At 40.7% G+C, this 20,344-nt stretch overlaps 1 protein-coding gene across 2 annotated transcripts in view; it reads left to right on the plus strand.

Annotated features, from left to right (window-relative positions):
- Positions 1–20,344, plus strand: part of agap3 (ArfGAP with GTPase domain, ankyrin repeat and PH domain 3) — a 118,216-nt gene that overhangs the window by 94,255 nt on the left and 3,617 nt on the right. For both annotated transcript variants that reach the window (XM_080907581.1, XM_080907580.1), the window contains exons 14-17: positions 8,471–8,625; positions 9,111–9,201; positions 9,959–10,181; positions 19,723–19,978. In XM_080907581.1, the coding sequence (XP_080763707.1) occupies positions 8,471–8,625; positions 9,111–9,201; positions 9,959–10,181; positions 19,723–19,978 (725 nt within the window). The remainder of the gene's footprint in view (positions 1–8,470; positions 8,626–9,110; positions 9,202–9,958; positions 10,182–19,722; positions 19,979–20,344) is intronic.

Here is a 20,344-nt window from a genome sequence, read left to right on the forward strand (position 1 = left end):
GCTCATTGTTTTGGGGAGTTTAGCTTGCCCAATGTGAGCTGGGGTGGGGGGTGTCGGGACGGAGGTAAACTGTGACGAGACCTTCCTTGCTGATGCTTCCAGTTTTATAGGTGGAGATATTTATTCTTGCTAAAGTGGCAGAAATTAAAAGAAAATAAGAATGTGTTTGATGTGCAGACGATAACGAGATCTGCAGACGTCCAGTCAAACAAAGGCCGTCAAACTGCACGTCCATTTTTGAAGACTTAGGGAACTTGCTTCAGACACTAGAACATTTTTATTATTTAAAACTTCTATAAGTCAAATTTAAGACGTATAATATCTGCTATTAGATTTAGAAAAGATTACGGTATGAGATCATCAACTAACGTGCCATTTTGACAACTTTTTTGTTCTATAAGTAGGAGTTTAACGTTTAATTTGAGTCATTGTTTTTGTCATTTTTGAGACTTCAGTGCATCTACTTACCCATAAAACACATAGAAAAAACACAAACCGTAACAGATCAAAAACTCGGGCGATGAAGTCAAAGGAGTGTCTGAATGTAGCTCTTGCAAGAGTGATTAAAGGTTAGTTGCAGCGTCAAAATCAAACACTTCCACGAAAGCGATGCATATTATAAATATAATTTTAGATTTGATGTGACTTACACTCCTAATATTTATAAGTAAATGCTTAGCTGCCTGATTAGAAATCGTAGTAATAGATGCAATTTGAATGTGAATTTGTGTTTTATTGTCTATCAAAGTAACTGTCAGTAACAAAAAGACGAAAAAATTCCAGAAAAAATGAATATGATGAATTCTAGGTGTAAATGTAATGTAATATAAATCTGCATCTAAACATCAACAAATAGGAGACCCTCAGTATAACCTACTGAATCTAAAATTATTAAAGCACTCAGACATGATAATAGTTAAAAACCATTCATAACATTTCACATTAATATGACATATTAAGTCATAATATATGATAAGAAGACATAAATGCAAGATAACATCTTCCTTTTTTTCTCAGTTGGAGGCATTCAGAATAAAGCGTTTGTTTGTGACAGAGCAGAATTGGATTCAGTGTACTCTGTTTCACAAATTAATTTTTGAATTAAAAAAAGTGCAGAAACGGGATAATCACTTTAAATCTTTGAGTAGTTTCATTTAAAATTTGAGCTGATTGAGTTTAAAGTGGTTGAAAGCACTCGATGTAATTTTATCAGCAGTTAAAGGAGAATCGGGGAAATTATTTCTGTGTTTGTAAAAGTGTGGACTCTCAGAATCATAATGGTAACCGCCCTTTTTAAATTACTGGAAAGGTTAAATTGAATCAGTTTGAAGATCGTGGCCAGAATGCTGATGCTGATGGGAACTTCACTTTGGTTGAAAAGTGTAGATCATCTTTCATTTAAAAACCATTTAAACTAAATTTGATGTTGTCAGTCTGCCACAGTCGACCCAGTGGAATCATTTTACTTTATATATGAACATGAAGAACTCAAACGGACTTAAATAAGCAAACCCTGAAAACTAAATGGGTTTTAATACCAATGTAGCACGTTTCAGATCATCTTTACTGTGGCTAAGGAAGAGGTATAAATGGACTGAAGAAGCTTACCACTGGATGCGGATTAGGAGTGTGATAAGTGTAATAATCTGGAATTAATGACATATTTACCTGCTAGCAACTGGACAAAGAAACAAAACCAATTTGCAGTGATGTTAAATGAGAACGCCTAGCATACAGTGCACCAACCCAACTAGTAACACAATATATTTAAGTGCCTGCTGCAAAATGTTTAACTGCCTTTATAACATTTATAATATTCATTCATCAAAACTTTTTTGGACTATGTTCCCTAACCCAGGCCAGTCGATAGTAAGCTAAAGTTTTGCTTATATTGAGAGTCCGGCTGTAATCCAGTATTCTGTTGTCCTGCACCTTAGTAAAGTAAGGGTTAATATCCTCTGGAGTCCAGCTGGGGATTAGGAAATGGAGGTTTAACTGCCTGTGCTAATGGTGGGTGTTTATCTCAATACTTTGTTTTGTCACTCCCTGACTCGCTCTCATTTCCGAAAGCTGTCCCTGGAGCCTCCACTCTTGTAATGGCTTAGCTTTCTGAGTGCCACAGTACAGAGGGAAAGGAATAACAAGATTCTCATTTGGGCTCTATACACACTGCCCACAGATACATGTATAATTGGCCCTGTTTTCATTCTGCTCTGTTGTTAAATGCACTAGCTATTAGGGTAGTGGTATTGGTGCTGATTTCATGTGTTTGTTTATTGTTGGAAGGTGTGCTCCTCGTTTGTTTGAGCACGAGTGTGTGCGTGTAAAAGTGTGCAGAATTGTGTGTGTCAGATAGATAAAGAGTGTGCTCTATCGCTCTCTTCCTCTCTGCTTTTTTCTTTCGGAGTTTGGTCGTGGTTCCCCTGGGGCCCCTGTCGCAGTAATGGCCTGCTCCTGATTGCTCTGATACAGGTTAGGAATATTGGCTTTAATGATGTGTAAAATGAGCAAGCAGTGCCTGTGACATTTACAGATGGCACCGCCTTGGCCTGTTCTTCCCAACTGCTCGTTAATTCACGGGAACGGCAAGCACTTCTTTAAGTGACTGCCTGATGCATGCATACGACACAAAACAGCACATCCTACACACCAAAACAATAGCTCACCTTATGTACCTCTGCACCTTGTCATTTCAGTGAAGCGCTCACGCAAATAGATGAAATAAAGAGTCCTCAAGGTGAAGAGCTGTTTGCTAAGTCATCTCAAAGGGTTTGTGACACCGGTCTCCAGAGGTCTTTGAAGGGCTTAGACAGATAGATCCAGGGTTGCAGACTGCGTTTTAGACAGCACAGCTGGGCTCAGCACCAAACCCCCTGAGGTGCTAATCTGGTCCACAGGTTCTCGATGGTACATCTGCTGCACATGCACAGCTATAGAGGAAGCACCATCCTCGAGTCACTGTCTTGTCTGTGAGGTTTCAATTTGATTTTTGCACATCAAGTAAATATTTTTAATGGCAACCAGTCAATAATAAAGGAAGTACTCAATAACATCGGTACAATAACACAAAGGAGACAGCTATCCCCTAAATGCACTTAAAGCATTATGTGTGAATAGTGGATTCAGGTCTAGAAACTCCTGCGTACAAAGTGTAGAAGACAGTATACTAAAATAAATAATAAAGCAAACAAAATATATATCTTAACATAACACAGAGCTCCACTTAGAATTTGTAGTAGATCACTATCCAAAAATTTAATGTTTAACATAGAGAGCAGGACTCGAAGCCCTGCTGAAAACAGGCAAAGCACAAACATATTAAAACATGAAAAAGAAACTGTTATATTAAAGTTTCTGTTATATAGAAATATAAAACTGTAAAGAAAGGAACAGAGAGGAAGGAGAGAGAAATGGAGGGGCGAATAGACTTCCATATGACTCTCAGTGCATCTACATAATGAATATTTCCCTCCACCATTGTGAAATCGTTGGACAGAGTAACGCCTGAATCATGCTCCTGCGCTGAATCTATGCAGAGCCTATGACGCAGCCTGTGCTAGTGGCCGACTCCATCGGCAGCATTTATATCTGTGCGAGTTGCAGTTACACGTTACGAGACACATGTCACGTCACAGCAAAGCACACTTTTTATATGAGTGACAGAAACACAATTTTCTGACTGAAACCCTAAATTTGTCTTATTCTACACTTGTATTCCCAAGATGTAATGTTGATTAAATGATCATATGCTTCAGTGACTCTAGATGTGGCTATTATTATTTAGCAATTCTAGTGTCAGATTGAAGAGGTGTGTCTTTAAAAGTATAACGCAACGAGCCGTACTGGTTGCTTTTCTACAATTTAAAATTAGAACGTAGCAAGTTGAAGCTTGGGCGGAACTGACAATAACTGCTGTATCCCTAATTAATTTGTCTCTGTGAGGAATAATGCATGTCTGACAGTTTGGTATTGAACAGTTTGGCACATAAAGCGACTGGCATCAGTGTAACTTGGTCATTTCAGGCTGAATGTGAGAAGCAGTGTACTTCTGAGAAAACTGGCATCATGTGCTTTCCATCATTAAATGTGATTAATAACCTTGTAGCAGTGGTATGGAAAAGCTGCAGCCTTCCTCTAATGTTTTTGGAAGAATATTTACTGGACTACATTACTGCGGTAGTCGAGCCTGCCACAGATGAATGCCTGAACACGTTTTTCAGGATCATAACAAGTCAGAAAAACAGCCGTCTCTCTAAGATGAATGATGGTTGCTCACAGTCTGTCTTATAACTTCACTTGTTCACATTAACATATAACTTAAATATGAAATCAAAAAGGGGGAGGGGGGGTACAGTATCTTCCTTTGTAATTACATTGTAATTACACAATGTAACTACTTAAGCAGAGGTACTTAAAAAATCTGAACTCATGTAAGTCCAGTGTAGTTAATATGTAAAAAAACAACAACTATTTGCCATCTATTTTTGTATCTTGAAGAAATGTTTTGCTAATTAAAGTGCTTTTGTGTTGCTGCGAGGTGCCATCAAGTTGCGAATGAACCTGTGACTGAACAGTTTTATGATGCATTTAATGTCGGACGAAGATGTGTATCTTTATCTGTTCCTTCCTCTTTAGCTTTATGGCCATCACACTATAATTTCTTTTTTATTATGCCATGCTAATTGAGGGAAATCATAGTTTGGTCATTCCTCACAGTTTGTGCCTCCATTGGCTTTAAATTGTGTTCTTCCTCGTCCGCCCACTCGCAGAGCTGTGGTAATTTACTTCTAATTGGCAAGAACTTGTTGACCTTAGGCTCCCAGATTGATATGGTCAGGAGGTTAATGCTTATGTTAATGTGAGAAGGTGATGGTTCCTCTGTTAGCCGTGTGCTAACCGCAACAATTGAGTAATAACAGAAGCGCTAATGGTGCTTGTACAAGCTCATCATTGCAGGTGCCTGCGAGATAGCAGCGATACCTTTGACACTCGGTTCACGCTCAGATTTACTGAAACACTCTGACCTCGGCTCACGTGGAGCTGAATTGCTGCACTGTGTAGTGGAGCTGCATGTAATGACCGTACATGGGTCACACATAAAGATTCCTGCTGCATACAATCGTGTGCTACCTCCGTGGTTACACCATGTTTCACGTGTGTGCATTACTATGCATGGAGAATTGGATTTGTTTTGTCTTGTATACTCATCAGTTTAAGAAACCAGCCATCCGTCGCTTTTTTAATCTCCATAATGAAAGTGTTTTAATGCCTCCAATTTATTGCCTGGGCAGCCAACAGAATAATTAGCTTTGTTCAGGTTTTTAAAAAGATGAAAACACAAGTACAACAACATTTGAGTCTGAAAATCACAAATTATAATCAGATGCATTAGTTATTGTACCTGAAGGTATATTTGACAAGAAAAATGGATTTCTACTGTGGGTATTGCAATTATTCTTTTTTCTAAATGTAATTTTCTTTTATTTTCTTTCACCTATTTGCTTCTTTATCTTTAATGGTAGGCTTCTATCTTTTTAAAAAATATTGTAATCCCATCAGTGTTTTCTTATGTCACACCAACATAAAGACTTTTTCTACTATAAGTCTAAATAAAGAGGCTTCCAAGTCTTTATTGATTCTCTGTGACCTGAAGTCGATTCCACAAACTAAATCAGATAATTGAAGTCGGCGTCGAGCTAATTGGATTATTGCTTTCCCCCTGAAGAGATGGCTCTCTGCCGCGGCACAGGGATCGCTACATTAGTGGCGTCCATCAGACATCTGTCATTTAACAGCACAGGCTCGTGTCTCACAGCAAGGAGGGTGAATTGATTATGAATGGGGGAAAAAGTAGTAATTTCTTTGATGTGATAGCCCTCATTTTATAACTCATACAGAAGCCGTTTATTGTTAAGCATCTCCTTGTGTTCAGATTTCGGAATGGATTGCAGTAAAAGCATCAATGCATCTGTGCAATTAAAAAACTTTTAAACTTATTTAATGGTAAATTATGTCAACACGTTTGGCAGTAAACAGCAGCACAGATAGCTTATCAGTAGAACTGTTTCCATTGGATAAAAGCTACATAGGAGGAGAAGAAGAAAAAACCCTTCCTCTTGTGTCTATTTGCCTCCAGTCCTCCAAGCATGGTTTATGCAAATGAGATGACTATTTGCATAGACATAATTAGGTAATTACAAATCATTTGGCTATGAGCTCAAGCATGTGCAGAGACCAGAGACGTTACACGGGTACAGTACAGAGTTAATGAATTGCTGCTGAACAGCAGAATCATTACAGCATGTGTTGGAACATATGTTGTGTCAGACCTCTTCTTTGCAAACGACAGGTGACATTTTCATAAATCTTAGTTAAACACAGTGAATGGATGGAAAAATGGATTCAAAGCAGCTTGGTTTAAAAATGTATCTGTGTGTTATGACGAGGAGGAAAAATTGGGGGATAAAGGATTAAATTTTTGGTAGTAGATTTTAGCATTCAGTCGATTCATAAAATAATTTTTAAGGATATATGACACAAATATTTATAAGCACCTGCTTATCTTGGACTAATAACTGTTGCTGGAGATGTGGCAGTTAATTTACAAACAATACAAAACATCTACAAAAACTCTTTGAAAGCTAGTAATGGTATACTCTGCATGAAAACCCAAATCTGGCCTTATTTGGTGTTCCGACAGTCTAAATCTTCAATTCTAGACACATTTTTAAGCTGTCTAAGATTTAATTTAAGTCCTGCTATAATACTGTGCAAAATCACTCTAATGAATGGCAGGTGTGTCACAGGAATTAAATGTAAGTGGTGCTCCCACACATTATTGCTTATTGACTAGTGGTTCCCTCTGTGACTGGGGCTAAAGTGACAGATCTGAGGCAGTGCCTTTCAGTTTCTGTTTATAAAAACTTACCAAAATGGTGTGTTAATTAAAATAATATTTATACACACACACACAAACAATTAGATTACCATTTCCAAAAAAGAACTGGGCAAAGTTGCGTGTGCCATTAAAGTTGTAGTGCGATTAGTCAAAGTAAGTATCAAATTCCTATGGTGAGAACCAAGATAGTCTCTTCTATGAGTTGAGCAAGTCAAGTCACTGCTTAAGTTATTCAAATCAAAGCCATGAAATGCAAAATTCTGACTGTGTCCACGAGTTAGATGTCGCATTTGGTTTGGAGCGGCTGCTTACTCCACATCCATAAATATATCGGACATTTGTTGACAATTAGTAAGCCTCCTGAAAGAACACACGTGGAAAGCAGTACCACATTAGCTTTAAAATGCTCAAAAGGAAAAACAAATATAGCACAAAAAACTTGCAACAAAATGTTAAGCATCACATCTGATACTGCCACTGTTTGTCTGCTTCATTGTTTACATTCGTATAGTGAATCATAGCTAAATAATATAATTAAAGTGAATCCACAGATGATTATAGATATATTTTATATTATCATGGGAAGCATTTTTTAAAGTTTTAAGTTTAAAACACATAAATTAAAAAAAGGAACAGGATTGATATTTTTCCTCCTCTACTTTTTGTTTTGATCCAGAGGATGCTTAATAAAGATCGAGAGCTAATCTTGGACTATCATATTCAAGTGAGAGCTGTACAAACATCATTTTATCAAATGCACATTGTCAGCTTTAAGCAATGAACTCTGTAACTGTCAACAAAGCAGCCTCTGCTTTAAGAAGTAAGAACATGAGCTGTAATGCCATTCTTCTGGTGCTCTGCTCTAACTAACCTGACCAGTGCCAGAGCCTCATATCAAAAACTGTAGAGGACAATTGCCTCCCAGACTAGTCTTTCTGGTAAGACATAGGCAAGAGTTGACCAATCCCAGAGTTTTAAGAGAACAAATGTGTCTGCTGGTGAGATTGCCTCTGATAAAGCATCATTTAGTTGCATCTTTGATTACAGAAGGGTTGACGACTCAAAGAATAAGCAATGTCTATCGATGTGTTTGCACAGATAGCTTCTGTAGAGCTCAAATAGGGGAGGTGAAAGTTGGTGACCTTGACTTTAGCAATGCTCGAGACTCTACAGGTTATAAAGCTAACTTTGCAGTGACTGTGACCCTGATGCGGTATAAGTATTTTTTCTGAGTCTCCAGTGGTTTCTGATTGTCTTTTAGCAATGTGTTTCCAGTTGAACCACCAACACAATTTTTCTGTTTAACGTTGGATGTGTCACCGATTTCTGAGCTGAACTTCAAATCATCTGTTTTAGGTCTAATTCATGACTATCAGTGTCAAGTCAAGCTAATATATTAGCTGGTCAACTTTGCAGCACGTCACTCTCATACAATAATTCTTGTCTATCTGTACTATTTATTGTTAAAAGAGGCTAAAATGACCAAAAGATGTTTTATACACATTCTTACCAAGCATCTAATTATCTAATCAATACTAATATATTGTGTGTCTTTTTTGTTTTGTTTTCCAGAGCAAGAGGATTCCTTTGAGTTCGTGATTGTGTCGTTGACGGGTCAGACGTGGAACTTTGAAGCGTCCACGTATGAGGAGAGGGAACTGTGGGTCCAAGCTATCGAGAGCCAGATTTTTGCCAGCCTGCAGTCTTGTGAAAGCATAAAGAACAAGGTACAGTTTGTCATGAAGGATAAAGAATATCAGAGGAACTGGACAGGGTTGGCGATTATCATCTAATCAAAACATCGTCGTGATCGTCATCATCGTGCTACATTTCTCCCACTTAATTTACATTCCTCTTTTTCTCCTTCTTTCCAACCTTTATCACGCCTTCACCCTCCTCTCTTCCCCCACTTCAAGCTGTCACATGTGGGAGGTTGTCAGACAGGTGCACCGCAGTGTGGGGGATCTCTTATTAGAAGTGACAGACATCAGAGATAGAACACGGCTTGTGTCAGCATACTGGGGAGACACATCCTAATTTTCATATTCATATTTTCTCTGCCTGTGTCTTTTCCCGAGACTTTGAAAAACCTTTTCTCTCTCCCTTTGCTTGTTGTCTATAATTTGAGTCCAGCTATAATTGTTTGCTTTCTCGTGATCGCCAGTGAAATAATTAGTTCCCGTTGATTTATTCTCACCTTCATTTCTCACAGTCTCGGTTGGGCAGCCAAAGTGATGCAATGGCCATTCAGTCCATACGAAACGTGAGGGGGAATAGCTTCTGTGTGGACTGTGACGCACCAAGTGAGTATAACTCTCTACGGTTAAAACACATCTGAACACATTGTCTATTACATATGAAATACAGATATTAAAGGAACAGATTAAAGACAAAAAACCCAACATTCTTCCCCTCTTTTGGTGACATAACAAAAGGTAGTAGAGGTCAAGATTTTGAGAGGGTTTTTTAATCTTTAATTTATCACGTCGTGCGTAAAAGCAAACAAACAAAAAAAAAACTTCAATTTTCATACTCCTGTAACCAGATTCCTTAGTTTTGTCAAAAAATACTTTAAAAACTTTCCATACAATGCACCTACAGTGCAACAGGGCACAAAAAAGTCCACTTAGAACATTAAACACTTTGTAGGAGAGTTGGTAATGCTATATGAAAATTATGACGTCATATTATTAGATAATAAAAGTGGGTTGGGTTTGCATTTGGAGGTGCTGCTACATTTGGGAAGGTGCAAAAAACTACATTTTGGGGACCAAACAGCAACTGCAAAGGTTTTATTTGATATCGAGTCATTTCTACCAGCTTTTCTCAAGTTAGAACTAGTATTCAGCACTGTTAGAAGTACTGCATCTTGCAGTTTTGGCAGATACTGATTATTCTTGTCTGACTAATTTAATTGTACTGGGTTTTTTTCCCTGAAGAGGTTACCAACATTAAACCATACTCAAAATAGGTTCATCACAAATTTCCTGGTGAGGCTTTCAAAGCATCTCTTGTTAATACTTTTAATTTTTTTATTAATTCCTATCTTCTGTCACGCAGACCCCGACTGGGCCAGTTTGAACTTGGGTGCCTTGATGTGCATCGAATGCTCAGGCATCCACAGGAACCTGGGGACCCACCTGTCTCGCGTGCGCTCTCTTGACTTGGACGACTGGCCGGTGGAGCTCAGCATGGTGATGACTGCCATCGGTAACGCAATGGCCAACAGTGTGTGGGAAGGCGCTTTGGAGGGGTACACCAAGCCAGGGAGCGACAGCACCAGGTTAGCATACTTCTACAAATAAAGGTGCTGCTTAATGAAGCGTGCAGAGATTATAGAATGAGAAGGCAGCGCTGTCTTCTCTCCATTAGCTGCCATTTATTAGCCACCCACATTTGAACAGAGGCAATTCACATCGCAAAATGCTCCATAAGAAGCACCAGGGGTCCATAAATGTCAGCCTATTGAGCCAAAAACACAGTATTTTATGTCTGAGCGTCAGTCCATCCTGTACACACTGATCGCTGTGCTTCTCTTGTATCAGTCACTGCTTTGTTGTTATCAACAGTCTCTGTTATGCTTCTGACCCTCTGTCCACTGGAAAACCATATTTCACCAGAGGAATGTGACATCATTTTGCACTTGCCTGATAAATGCTCTGACTAGCTTCATATCCATCATGTTTGTCATTTGATATGTAAGTACTAATCAAGAGAAAATTAGCAAACCAAAACCACATCTGAAACAGCTCTCTGTTCAGGCTTTCTTTTAAGATCCAGCATGTGCCGATACGTCTGGGACTTTCTCAGCACTGTTTGCAAAGCCAGTGTGTTTTACTTTAGATCCTGGCGAGCGGCTCTTGTTAATCCGTTTTTCTTAAATGACACTTTTCCATTCACCTTGTGAACGCCTGTCCTAACCTAACCCACCCCGACAAATACCTTTTCCCTTTCTTCTGAGATCTGGTAGGAGGATTGTTTATCTCTTGGTGACAGGTGAGGCCTAGCGTTCCCGCCTGACTAATGATCTGCTGTGTGGCTGTGCAGGTAATTAAGCACACCATTAGGGCTAAACCCCACCCTGAGAGACAAGCCCTCAGGTCCCAAGCTGCCCTGTCACATATCCATCATACAGGCCTGGGTCATCACTCTGTCTGTCACACAGAGACTGTCTGTAGGGTCTCCCTGGTGGCATTAGACTGTTTAACATCACAGCTTTGTAACTTTAAGAAAGCAGGACGTCTGGTTACTTTCTTTGCTAGTACCTTTGTTTTTACATTTCAGAGACTAAAATCTTTCCAAATTTTAATTAAATATATAATAAAATTAAAACAATATGGCATTACAGGGACCCTTTTTATTGCAAACTAATTAGAAAACATTTTTCATACCAACTTGATAACGTAGATGTATTTTGATAGTATCCAATCAATGTGGCCAACCTGTCTTATAATGAAACATAAATAGTGGTTAGGTTTAAAATTTTAATGTAACAGACTTTAACATGGTAGAGGTGTAACATCTTTGTTTTGTCATTTTAAGCCAATGCTTAGTAGATTAAGACAGTATAATATGTTAAATAGCAAGAATGTGTTAAACATAAATGAACCGCTCTCACTTTATAATGGTCCTACTTTGTAACATGAAAGGACTATTGCACTGGGGCAGCTGTTGCTCAGGAGATAGACCGGGTCTTTTGCTGGTTGGAAGGTCAGAGGTTCGATTCCACAGCTCCTACAATTCATGTGTCGACATATACTCAGGCAAAATACTGAACCCTGAGTCTGAGTGTGTAAATGTTACATAAAAGCACTAAGAGGGTGAATTGCAGTAGAAAGTGGTTTGAGTGCTCAACTAAAGCACGATATAAGTACCTGAACCGTTTAGTGAAATTCAAACTGTTGGTATGGAAGAGAATGTATTAGGAAGATGTCACGTTGGGCTATGAAAGCTTGATGAGCTGGTCATTTATTTTTGTAGTATTTTGGACTACAAATAGGTTAATCGGTTGAAACCTCTAACTCTAATAAGCACTTGAGTGATTATGAGTGGAAACGGTCATCAGTTCCCGGCCTAATTCCAACCTTCGGGTGATACTATGGCTTGATTGATGTGTGCATTTTAGGCCAGTGCACACTTTGTTTACAGTGGTGCTATTTACAAGCCAAAAGTGGCATATAAACAGTTAATATTACACTTATAACATATTGTTGCTACATGCCAAAACTTACTGTTGGAGTTTCATTAATTATGAGTGTAACCTCCATTGCTGCTAATTCATAGTATTTTTTTCCTGTGAGTTTAACCTTTGAAATCACTTATTATAGCTTAGATCTCTTAATAAGAAAGCAGCATAAGGCTGTAAAACTGCAAATTGTATCCTTTATGAACTACTTTCTTTAGGAAATGCATATTTTTCTGCTCACAGTTGGCCCACATAAAATGATCTGTGCAACATTGAGCAAGTTTTCAGTTATTTTTCCTCTTGGATTCATTCTCTGACTCTCCGGCCAGTTCAGACCTGAATGATGGCCTACAGTTGTTTATTGAATGGTATCTGTGTGAAAGTGCTCCACTGTGGACTTGATGAAAGATTATTGATGTTGATTTCTCTCCCTACCGCTGTCAGTCGCACGTCGCCTCGAGCAAGAAGGTTCTTCATTGTCTAAAAAATCCGATCTTATCCCGGAGCAGCATCTCCATTAGTTTTCACTGTCAAACAATAAATCTCATTCGCAGGATAACTAATCTTTAGCCAAAAAACAGAACTTGGAAATATCATATATGGACACCGGTCATTTAGATGCTCTGGACTTTCTGCTCTGCTTTGCATCGGACTATTTTGCTTTATCCTGAATGATGAATTCAAACCAATTTAAAGGGATGCGGTTTCTTTTATTATTTTTATTGAATTCTGACGCCACTTCTGTGGGTGCTTCTCTTAAATTGAGCACCGCGCATAAGGGAGAATTTTAATTGTGTCACACCGGTGACATGCAGCAGCTTTGTGATGGCACCCAGGCAGGCGGTGTATGGCTCCTGACTTCTACTAAACATTAGTGACACCTAATCTAAACGATTCAGTAACTACCTGAATATCAAGTCGGCGTCTGATAGAATGTCTCCTGCAAGACTAGTTTTACCCCTTTTGCATTTTTGAGATTTAACTTAAAAGCACTCATCCACAAGATTGTTTTAGCTTATGATATTCGGGTGCGAAAGAACACAATATATAGATTTGTCGTACGCGGATCTGCACAGCAGTGCAATTGCTGGCGTAGAACAGAATGATTACAGACATCATAATAGAAAGCGTGTTAATATGCATGGATATGTACGTAGGATTACCTGCTTTTGCAGAAGAATGCAAGGTACCAATAAAGCATCATTTGCAATGGTAGTAATTTATTTGCTGTAGTTTTGTTTTTTTAAGCATGAGCTATTAACTAGACTTTTTTGTCCGTGTGAGAATAATGCAATTAATGTAATTCACAAATAAATACCCACGCACCAGTATGCGTGCATTTAAAGGATTTTTGTTATCATTAGATAAATATTTCTCAATGTTTTCTAAGTTGGTGTTAAATTTGAATATTTTTGGAATAGGCATGTTAGACAAAGTCTCTTTGGCTTGTTATAATGCAGTTATAACTGCTATTGATCCACCAATAAATGCTCAGGGCTTTCAGGTTCTAATGAGCCACCAAGTCTGCTGGTTTTCGTGTTCTCTTCAGTTTTTTAGTCCTCATCTTATAGGATCTCTTCCCAGAACGAAACAAGGAAAGCAGTTCGATTAACTAAACTGCTCTTGTGCTAACGCCTTACAGCCAGCAGATTTATAAATAATTATTTATTGGTAGAGCGGTAAAGCTTCTTCAGTATCAAGTAGTGCCAACATGCTAACAGCAGAAGTCAGATCTGGCCAGGATACAGTTAAATGTGTGATAATAAATCTGCGGGAGCTGTGCATTGTGGCTGATCTCTGCAGTCAGCATATTGCAGGGGAGTTGTTCTTTTAATTAGCACCTGGGAGTCGTTGTGTTTTGCATGTCACCTCTAATTGCGTGGCATGTTTGTGATAGAAAAACACTACAGATTATTTTTACGGAAACTGTGGGAGAGGTCTCGCGGTTAACTTTACCCCTATCCTTTGCCGCGCACACACACACACAAAAAAATGAAACACATACACAAGACACCAAGACTCATTTGGGGGAGATGTCCTGGAGCGTGGACGGATGTGGACGGCTATCCCTCACTGACGTGGGCCTCTCACTGTCACCCTCTGTAGGCTCCGCGCTGCCCTCGGCCACAGGCAGGTAATAGCTCTGATGAGAGCCCTCCACTTTGTTTCAGAAATAATTTGCCACTCCTGCCGCCTGCAGGGGCTGCGTGGTAATAAAAATGAATCACACCGCTAACCTCTCCAAACCTGGCCCCGTTGCCTTTTTTAACCCCTTCTGCTCCAGCAGTGCCACCTTGGCGTGCCCTGCCAAGTTCTTTATTGCTGCTTTAAATAATAATAATAATATCAGCCATAAACTTCTGTTTTAGGATCTCACCAGATTGGCCTCTGTGCTGCATATTAGTTCCCAAAACATGGAGCAAAGCTTCCAGGCTACTCACAGGTTACGAGTGCGGGAACACCAACTCACCAGAGAGATTTTAGAATAGTTGGCCTTGCCAGGAGCCCCGGTGGAGGAAGAGTAATTAATTAAGACAAATGAATGACTGGGCCTTACCATGTCCTCTGCCTCTGTTTCTCTCTAAATGAAACCCACAGGTCAGTAATTAGCCCTGTGTGGGAGAAGTGGTACTGTAGTCACTAATTGCCCACATGCCACCGGGTTTCAGGGCCAGGTGGACATAGAGGAAGGACTGCTTCATTGAAGAAGGGGCCTAAGCCATGAAATTAAGATTCAATATTGTTAGCATTAAAAAATAAAGACTAATAAAGAAAAAGAATCCAACCCAACTGCTTTATGTGATCGAGATTTTTTTTTTAAAACCTGCGTGCACTGGGACGCACACTTAAGGGGGGCATGTGCTCGTCGTCCCCTCAGCTTTGTATGTGAGGCGAGGGTTCAGCAGGGGTTAACAGCATGAGCATTTAAGGGTGTTAGTCTTGCTGGCACAAAAACACAGCCACTCCATCATGAGGAGGCTGACAACCTCATTAATGTCACAATATATTCAACTCATCCCTCTGCCTGCCTACAGCAGCCAGATGCTTTTCCACTGGCCTTTCTTTAGAGCCCAACACAACAACCTTTTGAATTCTGGTCATCTGTTCAGACCGCACTCTTGAAGCGAGAGAAGCAGCATCAATTCCACTTGTAAAATATTTGTCTTAATTCTTTTGTGTTGTTATTCTCAGAGCAGAGCACACCGTGTCTACAGTGTAACCCGCTGGACCATAGGAGGCCTTATTTAGCACTCTTGCTGTGGCGTTTACTGTGTTGCTCCTTCATTTCTTGCCCTTAGCAACCTTTGATGCTTTGGGGCCCAGCTTTCTTTCCCTGTTGTGTGCTCTTTTTTTTTTTTTTGTTCATCTCAGTAGTTTCCCTCTGAGCCCCCTCTCTGTCTTTCTGCTGCTGCCCCTCTTCCTCACTCTCCCCTCACACACACACACACCCACCCCTCGGTTTGTGGAAGTGAAGCTGCTGGCTGCATGGGAATTGGTCCCATACAAGTCGCCCACCCCCACTGTGAAGTCTGTTCAGGCTGGTCAAACCCAAAGACCCTTCCCTCTGCCATTTCCACCCTTCAGTGCGTCTGTTTGATGTATCCACAGTGACTCTGGATGATCATGGACGAGTGGGAGGAGCTTAGACGCTTTGATAGTTTAGGAGGACTCGGCATGTGAAAGATGTGCGATGGCCATCCTCCTGTTCCTCCAGGCCAAGGCACCACTATTGCAGGCACTCAGATTGGTCATTCCTGTGGCTCCTCCACCGTTGGCTCCACCCGCTTTGTCTCAGTTTCCCTTCCCTTCCTATAAATTCCTGCTTGCCTTTGTCTTTCAGGCTTGACTAATTATCCTTGTTTGTTCCTCTTTATTTGAATTCAGTCATGTGTTCTTGACTCCGTGGGCTGGATTTAGGAGAATCATTCTGCCATTTGCCACTTAATTAAGTCAGGGTCAGAATCCATTGCTCAACGGAGAGCTGGAGGGACGGAGCTCTAATAGAATTATAAAAGAGGCCTTTCTCCACTGTTAAGGCTGCTTTTATCTAGGTGGGCTTCGCATAGGAAAATGAAAGGGGACACCAGCTCTAAGCAGGAATCCCATTTCCACTTTAGAGTCAGTAAGTGTTTTGATGTTTGCCCAAAGATTACATTGGAATCAAAGCCAGCGAAAGAAAGTTAAACAGCAGTGATCGGCCGTGAGATAACTCTGGATGACGGAGGAAGTTTGCGGCGAAGCAAACACCTCTTCTTTTTTTGGTTGGAGGCGCAGGCATTTTTATTGGGAACCTTAAGATCCCCTCTAATCCCTAAGCGACAGAGAAATTTAGAACAACTATGTGCTCGAGCCTGGGTGGGGAAATTAGTGTCTGTGTGCTTAGATGTCTGCTCGTATATAGAGAACTAACCATCAGTTCAATTTTCAAAATTCCCCCCCATGCTGTGAAGCTCACTCTCCTTTCCCTCTTTACCTCCCCTGCTACTCTGTCCTGGCACTTTGACATGCGAAATCTGCTGATTTTATTTTTCTTCCTCCTGTGGTGAGGAAGTGTCCTTTTCAAGGGTCTCAGTTTCTCCCCCCCCCCCCCCCCCCCCCCGACTGTCTAAACCCTGCCTCTGTTTGGATTGTTTTTCAATTTCAAACAAAAGACAGAGGCGGGATTACCATTTCACTTCCTTTCACACTCTTTCAAGTGGCAGCAGCTGAGGTTTTTTTTGTTTTTAAACCACTGCCTGGCTGTTCTAGCTTTTTTTTCTGGTCTGTCTATTCTTGCTGAATTTAAAGCACAGCATCAGCAGTGAGCGAGGCCTTTTTCTGCAGGTCTCCAGGGCTGATTTCGTAGTGAGGGCTAACAAAGTGCCCTCAGGGCTCCTTTCTGAGTTGTTGACGTCTTCCTAATGGCTCTCCTCAGCCTTTTTGTTTTCACATCTTGGTGCTAACTTTCTGCCTCATTTAGCTCATATCAATTCACTGGGCTTTACGGATTCAGCATCTCATTCAGTGTCCAGCTCTCTGAAGCAAACTTTGGACAACAGGTTGTTTTTAACCCTGCTCGGATTTTTGTTAAAGGTTGTAGAGTTTGCCTTCGGGATTACAGCCAGTCAGTCAGATTTCTGACAAACTTAAATGTCTTTGGCTGTAAAGAAGGGAAATAATGGTGGACGGCAGGACGGCCCCTTCCTGTTCTGAGCAGACCACCGATTCTGAGGCCAATTGATTTGCTAACCGGCTTGTCCCCACATAATGACTGAGTAGGGATTGATGGAGGTCTTACACCATAAAACTGAGCCACAGCAATTGCCTGCTATTAGGGCTGTATTGTTGTTCACAGAATACCCTCTGCCTAAAGAAAAGATTTGCTTATGCTGTAGCGGGGGGGGGGGGCTTTCTCCGTCATTGCTGCATTACATTACATTACCACATTCCCTTTGAGGTCATAATGAAAAAAAAATGTACCCATGTGTCTATAGGAGCAATTGCTTTAAGGCTGTTTTGAGATGCGGGCTAAGTAGCTTTATGAGCTGCTGGGTTTTTTTGCAGTTAATCAATCTCTGCTTGGGTGCTGATAGAAGAAGACTTGCCCCTTTTTCATCACATCCTTAACTCCTGTAGTTAGGGCGGGTGCCAGGCTGCTCTGTGCAAGACTGACTGCTTTGTGAAGTAAGCCTGGCAGCTGACATATGAGTCTGAACACAGTTGCTGTCTGCGGTAAGTCGGCAGCCTCGACACCGGGCTGCTAAGGCAATAAAAAGTAGTGGCGAAGTTTGGTTGCTGTTTTTAAAATGGTTGTTTCTGATTGAGATTTCGCTAACAGGATCTGTTGCTAAAATACTGTGAATAGATTAAAAACAACAGTGAAATTATCCTTTTCAGTATCTGCGTAGCCAAAAATTTGACCATACCATAGAGCTGCACTGTTGATGGAAAACACTTTGTATAAACGTTCCTTTCCTATGATGAACACAGGGAATGCACTTCTGCTGATATAAATTAGTGTGTGCTTCAAAAGTTTATTATTTGCTTTAATTGACTTTTTATTGGTTAGCGCTCCCTTAAACTTTTCCCCTTTTATTTTCGGCCATTTTTTTGCAACTATTTTCACGTATGTGTGTCTGACCGTAAGTCTGTTTACGTGTCTGTATGTTTCAATATATGTACTTATCTTCACTGCGTAAGTTTTATTAATACTGTGAAGCACCCTATTTTTTGAAAAGTGCTATACAAATAAAAATATTATTATTATTATTATTAACCCACAGATTTTTAATCTGTCCAAGAAATATCCAGCTGTTCGGGAAAGAAAAAAAATATTTGTGAGCTATGTTTGGGCATTTCAGTTTGTGGGGAAATTGGCGAGGGACCTACAGAGTGGAAAATATTAACAGATAAACTAACAAAACTCACAAATGTAATCTTACATGATGGGTAGCTTAAACCAGAGCATGTAGAACTGACTTACTTCATTTGTGTAAACCAGGTCTTTATAGTAAGCTGATACATACACAATGTTATTCACTGTGTAGAGACAGATTCTTCCACTTCTCATCCAAAGGTAATTTTTTAATAAATGATGATGAAAGCTGGCCATTATTTGATGATGAAATACAGTTGAATTGAGTTAGAGTGTCCGTTTGTACTTGCTGCTATGCCTCGACCCGCTGATAGAGAGTCCCACGAGAGCCTTGTCACTCTAGCCAGCGTTGCTGCTTTAACTTATCCTTACAAACCTTCCCCGTTCTGTCACTCACCCACAAATCCAAACAACAGCCTCTTTTTGCTCCTCTTATCACACCGACTGACAGGGTCACCGGGTTAGTACCACACTGGGCATGCTCAGTCATTCGCGTATTGATATTGATTTTTTTTTCTCCCCCTTTCCTATTTGTACAGTTTGTATGTGGGCACAGAATGAAATGGGGGGTCAAGATGGAGAGCAATAGATAGAATTCTGCCTGGTGATAGAGGATGGAGCCTTCCCTCATCCTCTATTCTCTGCTGCGGGCTGGAGTGAAGGAGCCCCACATCCCACTGTCCCTTTCTGGCTGCCATTCAGCCCCATCGATCTGACTCAGGGCCCAGCCACCCCAAGGGAGACTGGGGCTCTGAGACACACTGCCTCTTTTGTGGAGGGGATCCACCAGTTCAGACTGACAGCCGACAGTGCTGATAAAAATACGTCCCCCGCCTTCCCGTATTGTCCACAGCAGACATGCTGTTCAGGATGTGTAACCTTTAGAAAGCTGGCCAGGCTTTAACGGTCATGCTGACGACCATAATCACTAGAAACTGGAATATTGCCCAAAGCGTCACACCCTTTGGCATTCTCTCATCTTTCCAGCACATCTTGCTGTATTATTTCCCACTGTGATAGTGAAGGCTAGTCACTTTCCTGTGCTCTAATAATTTAGAAATGTCACTGCACTCCGGTGAGTCTCTTAGGCCAATTACTCTAATATTTCCCCTGTGTGTCTGCATTTCTCCTTTTGTACATGTCTTTGCCTTTACGTCAAGGCCTCTGAATTATGAGATACGTTTCGAGAAAGTTCTTTAACTTGGGTGCGAAATTGCTCATAGCGTGTTCGTCATGTTTCACCCTGCCTGACCTGCGTTGCCCCTGTCATTTCCTTCCCTCCAGGGAAGAGAAGGAGCGCTGGATCCGAGCCAAGTACGAGCAGAAGCTGTTCCTGGTGGGACTGCCCCAGTCAGATGTGCCTCTGGGGCAGCAGCTGCTTCGGGCGGTGGTGGAGGATGACCTAAGGTTGGTGGTGCTGCTGCTGGCCCATGGCACCAAGGAGGAGGTTAATGAGACCTACGGGGATGGAGATGGACGCACCGCTCTGCACCTCTCGTGCGCTATGGCCAATGTAGTCATCACACAGCTGCTCATCTGGGTGAGTGGGCTCCACTGAGCGTTGTTGGGAGCATTGTTAAAGGTGGATGAACATTTGAAGCAGTGAATTCTGCTTTCACAGCAGAGCATTTGCAACTGTCAGTCATGGAAAAATTATTTTTAAATTTACTTATTAAATGATTTTAAAGTAATTCAAAAGGGATTTTAGGGGAAATTATCTGGAAATCTACACAAACTACTGTTTCATTGTATGTTTTGGTATAAATAGTAGCACTTAAGTACTTAGTATTAGGTGGCATTTTGAATTGGATGGACAACAGAGGTATTTCAGTGAGTAACTGGGCATAATTTCACAACATGGAAGAATTCATTTGGCAATGTGAAAAAAAAGAGGAGAACCTTGGGG

This window comes from Rhamphochromis sp. 'chilingali' (assembly GCF_963969265.1).
Source record: "Rhamphochromis sp. 'chilingali' genome assembly, chromosome: 16".
Lineage (NCBI taxonomy): Eukaryota > Metazoa > Chordata > Actinopteri > Cichliformes > Cichlidae > Rhamphochromis > Rhamphochromis sp. 'chilingali'.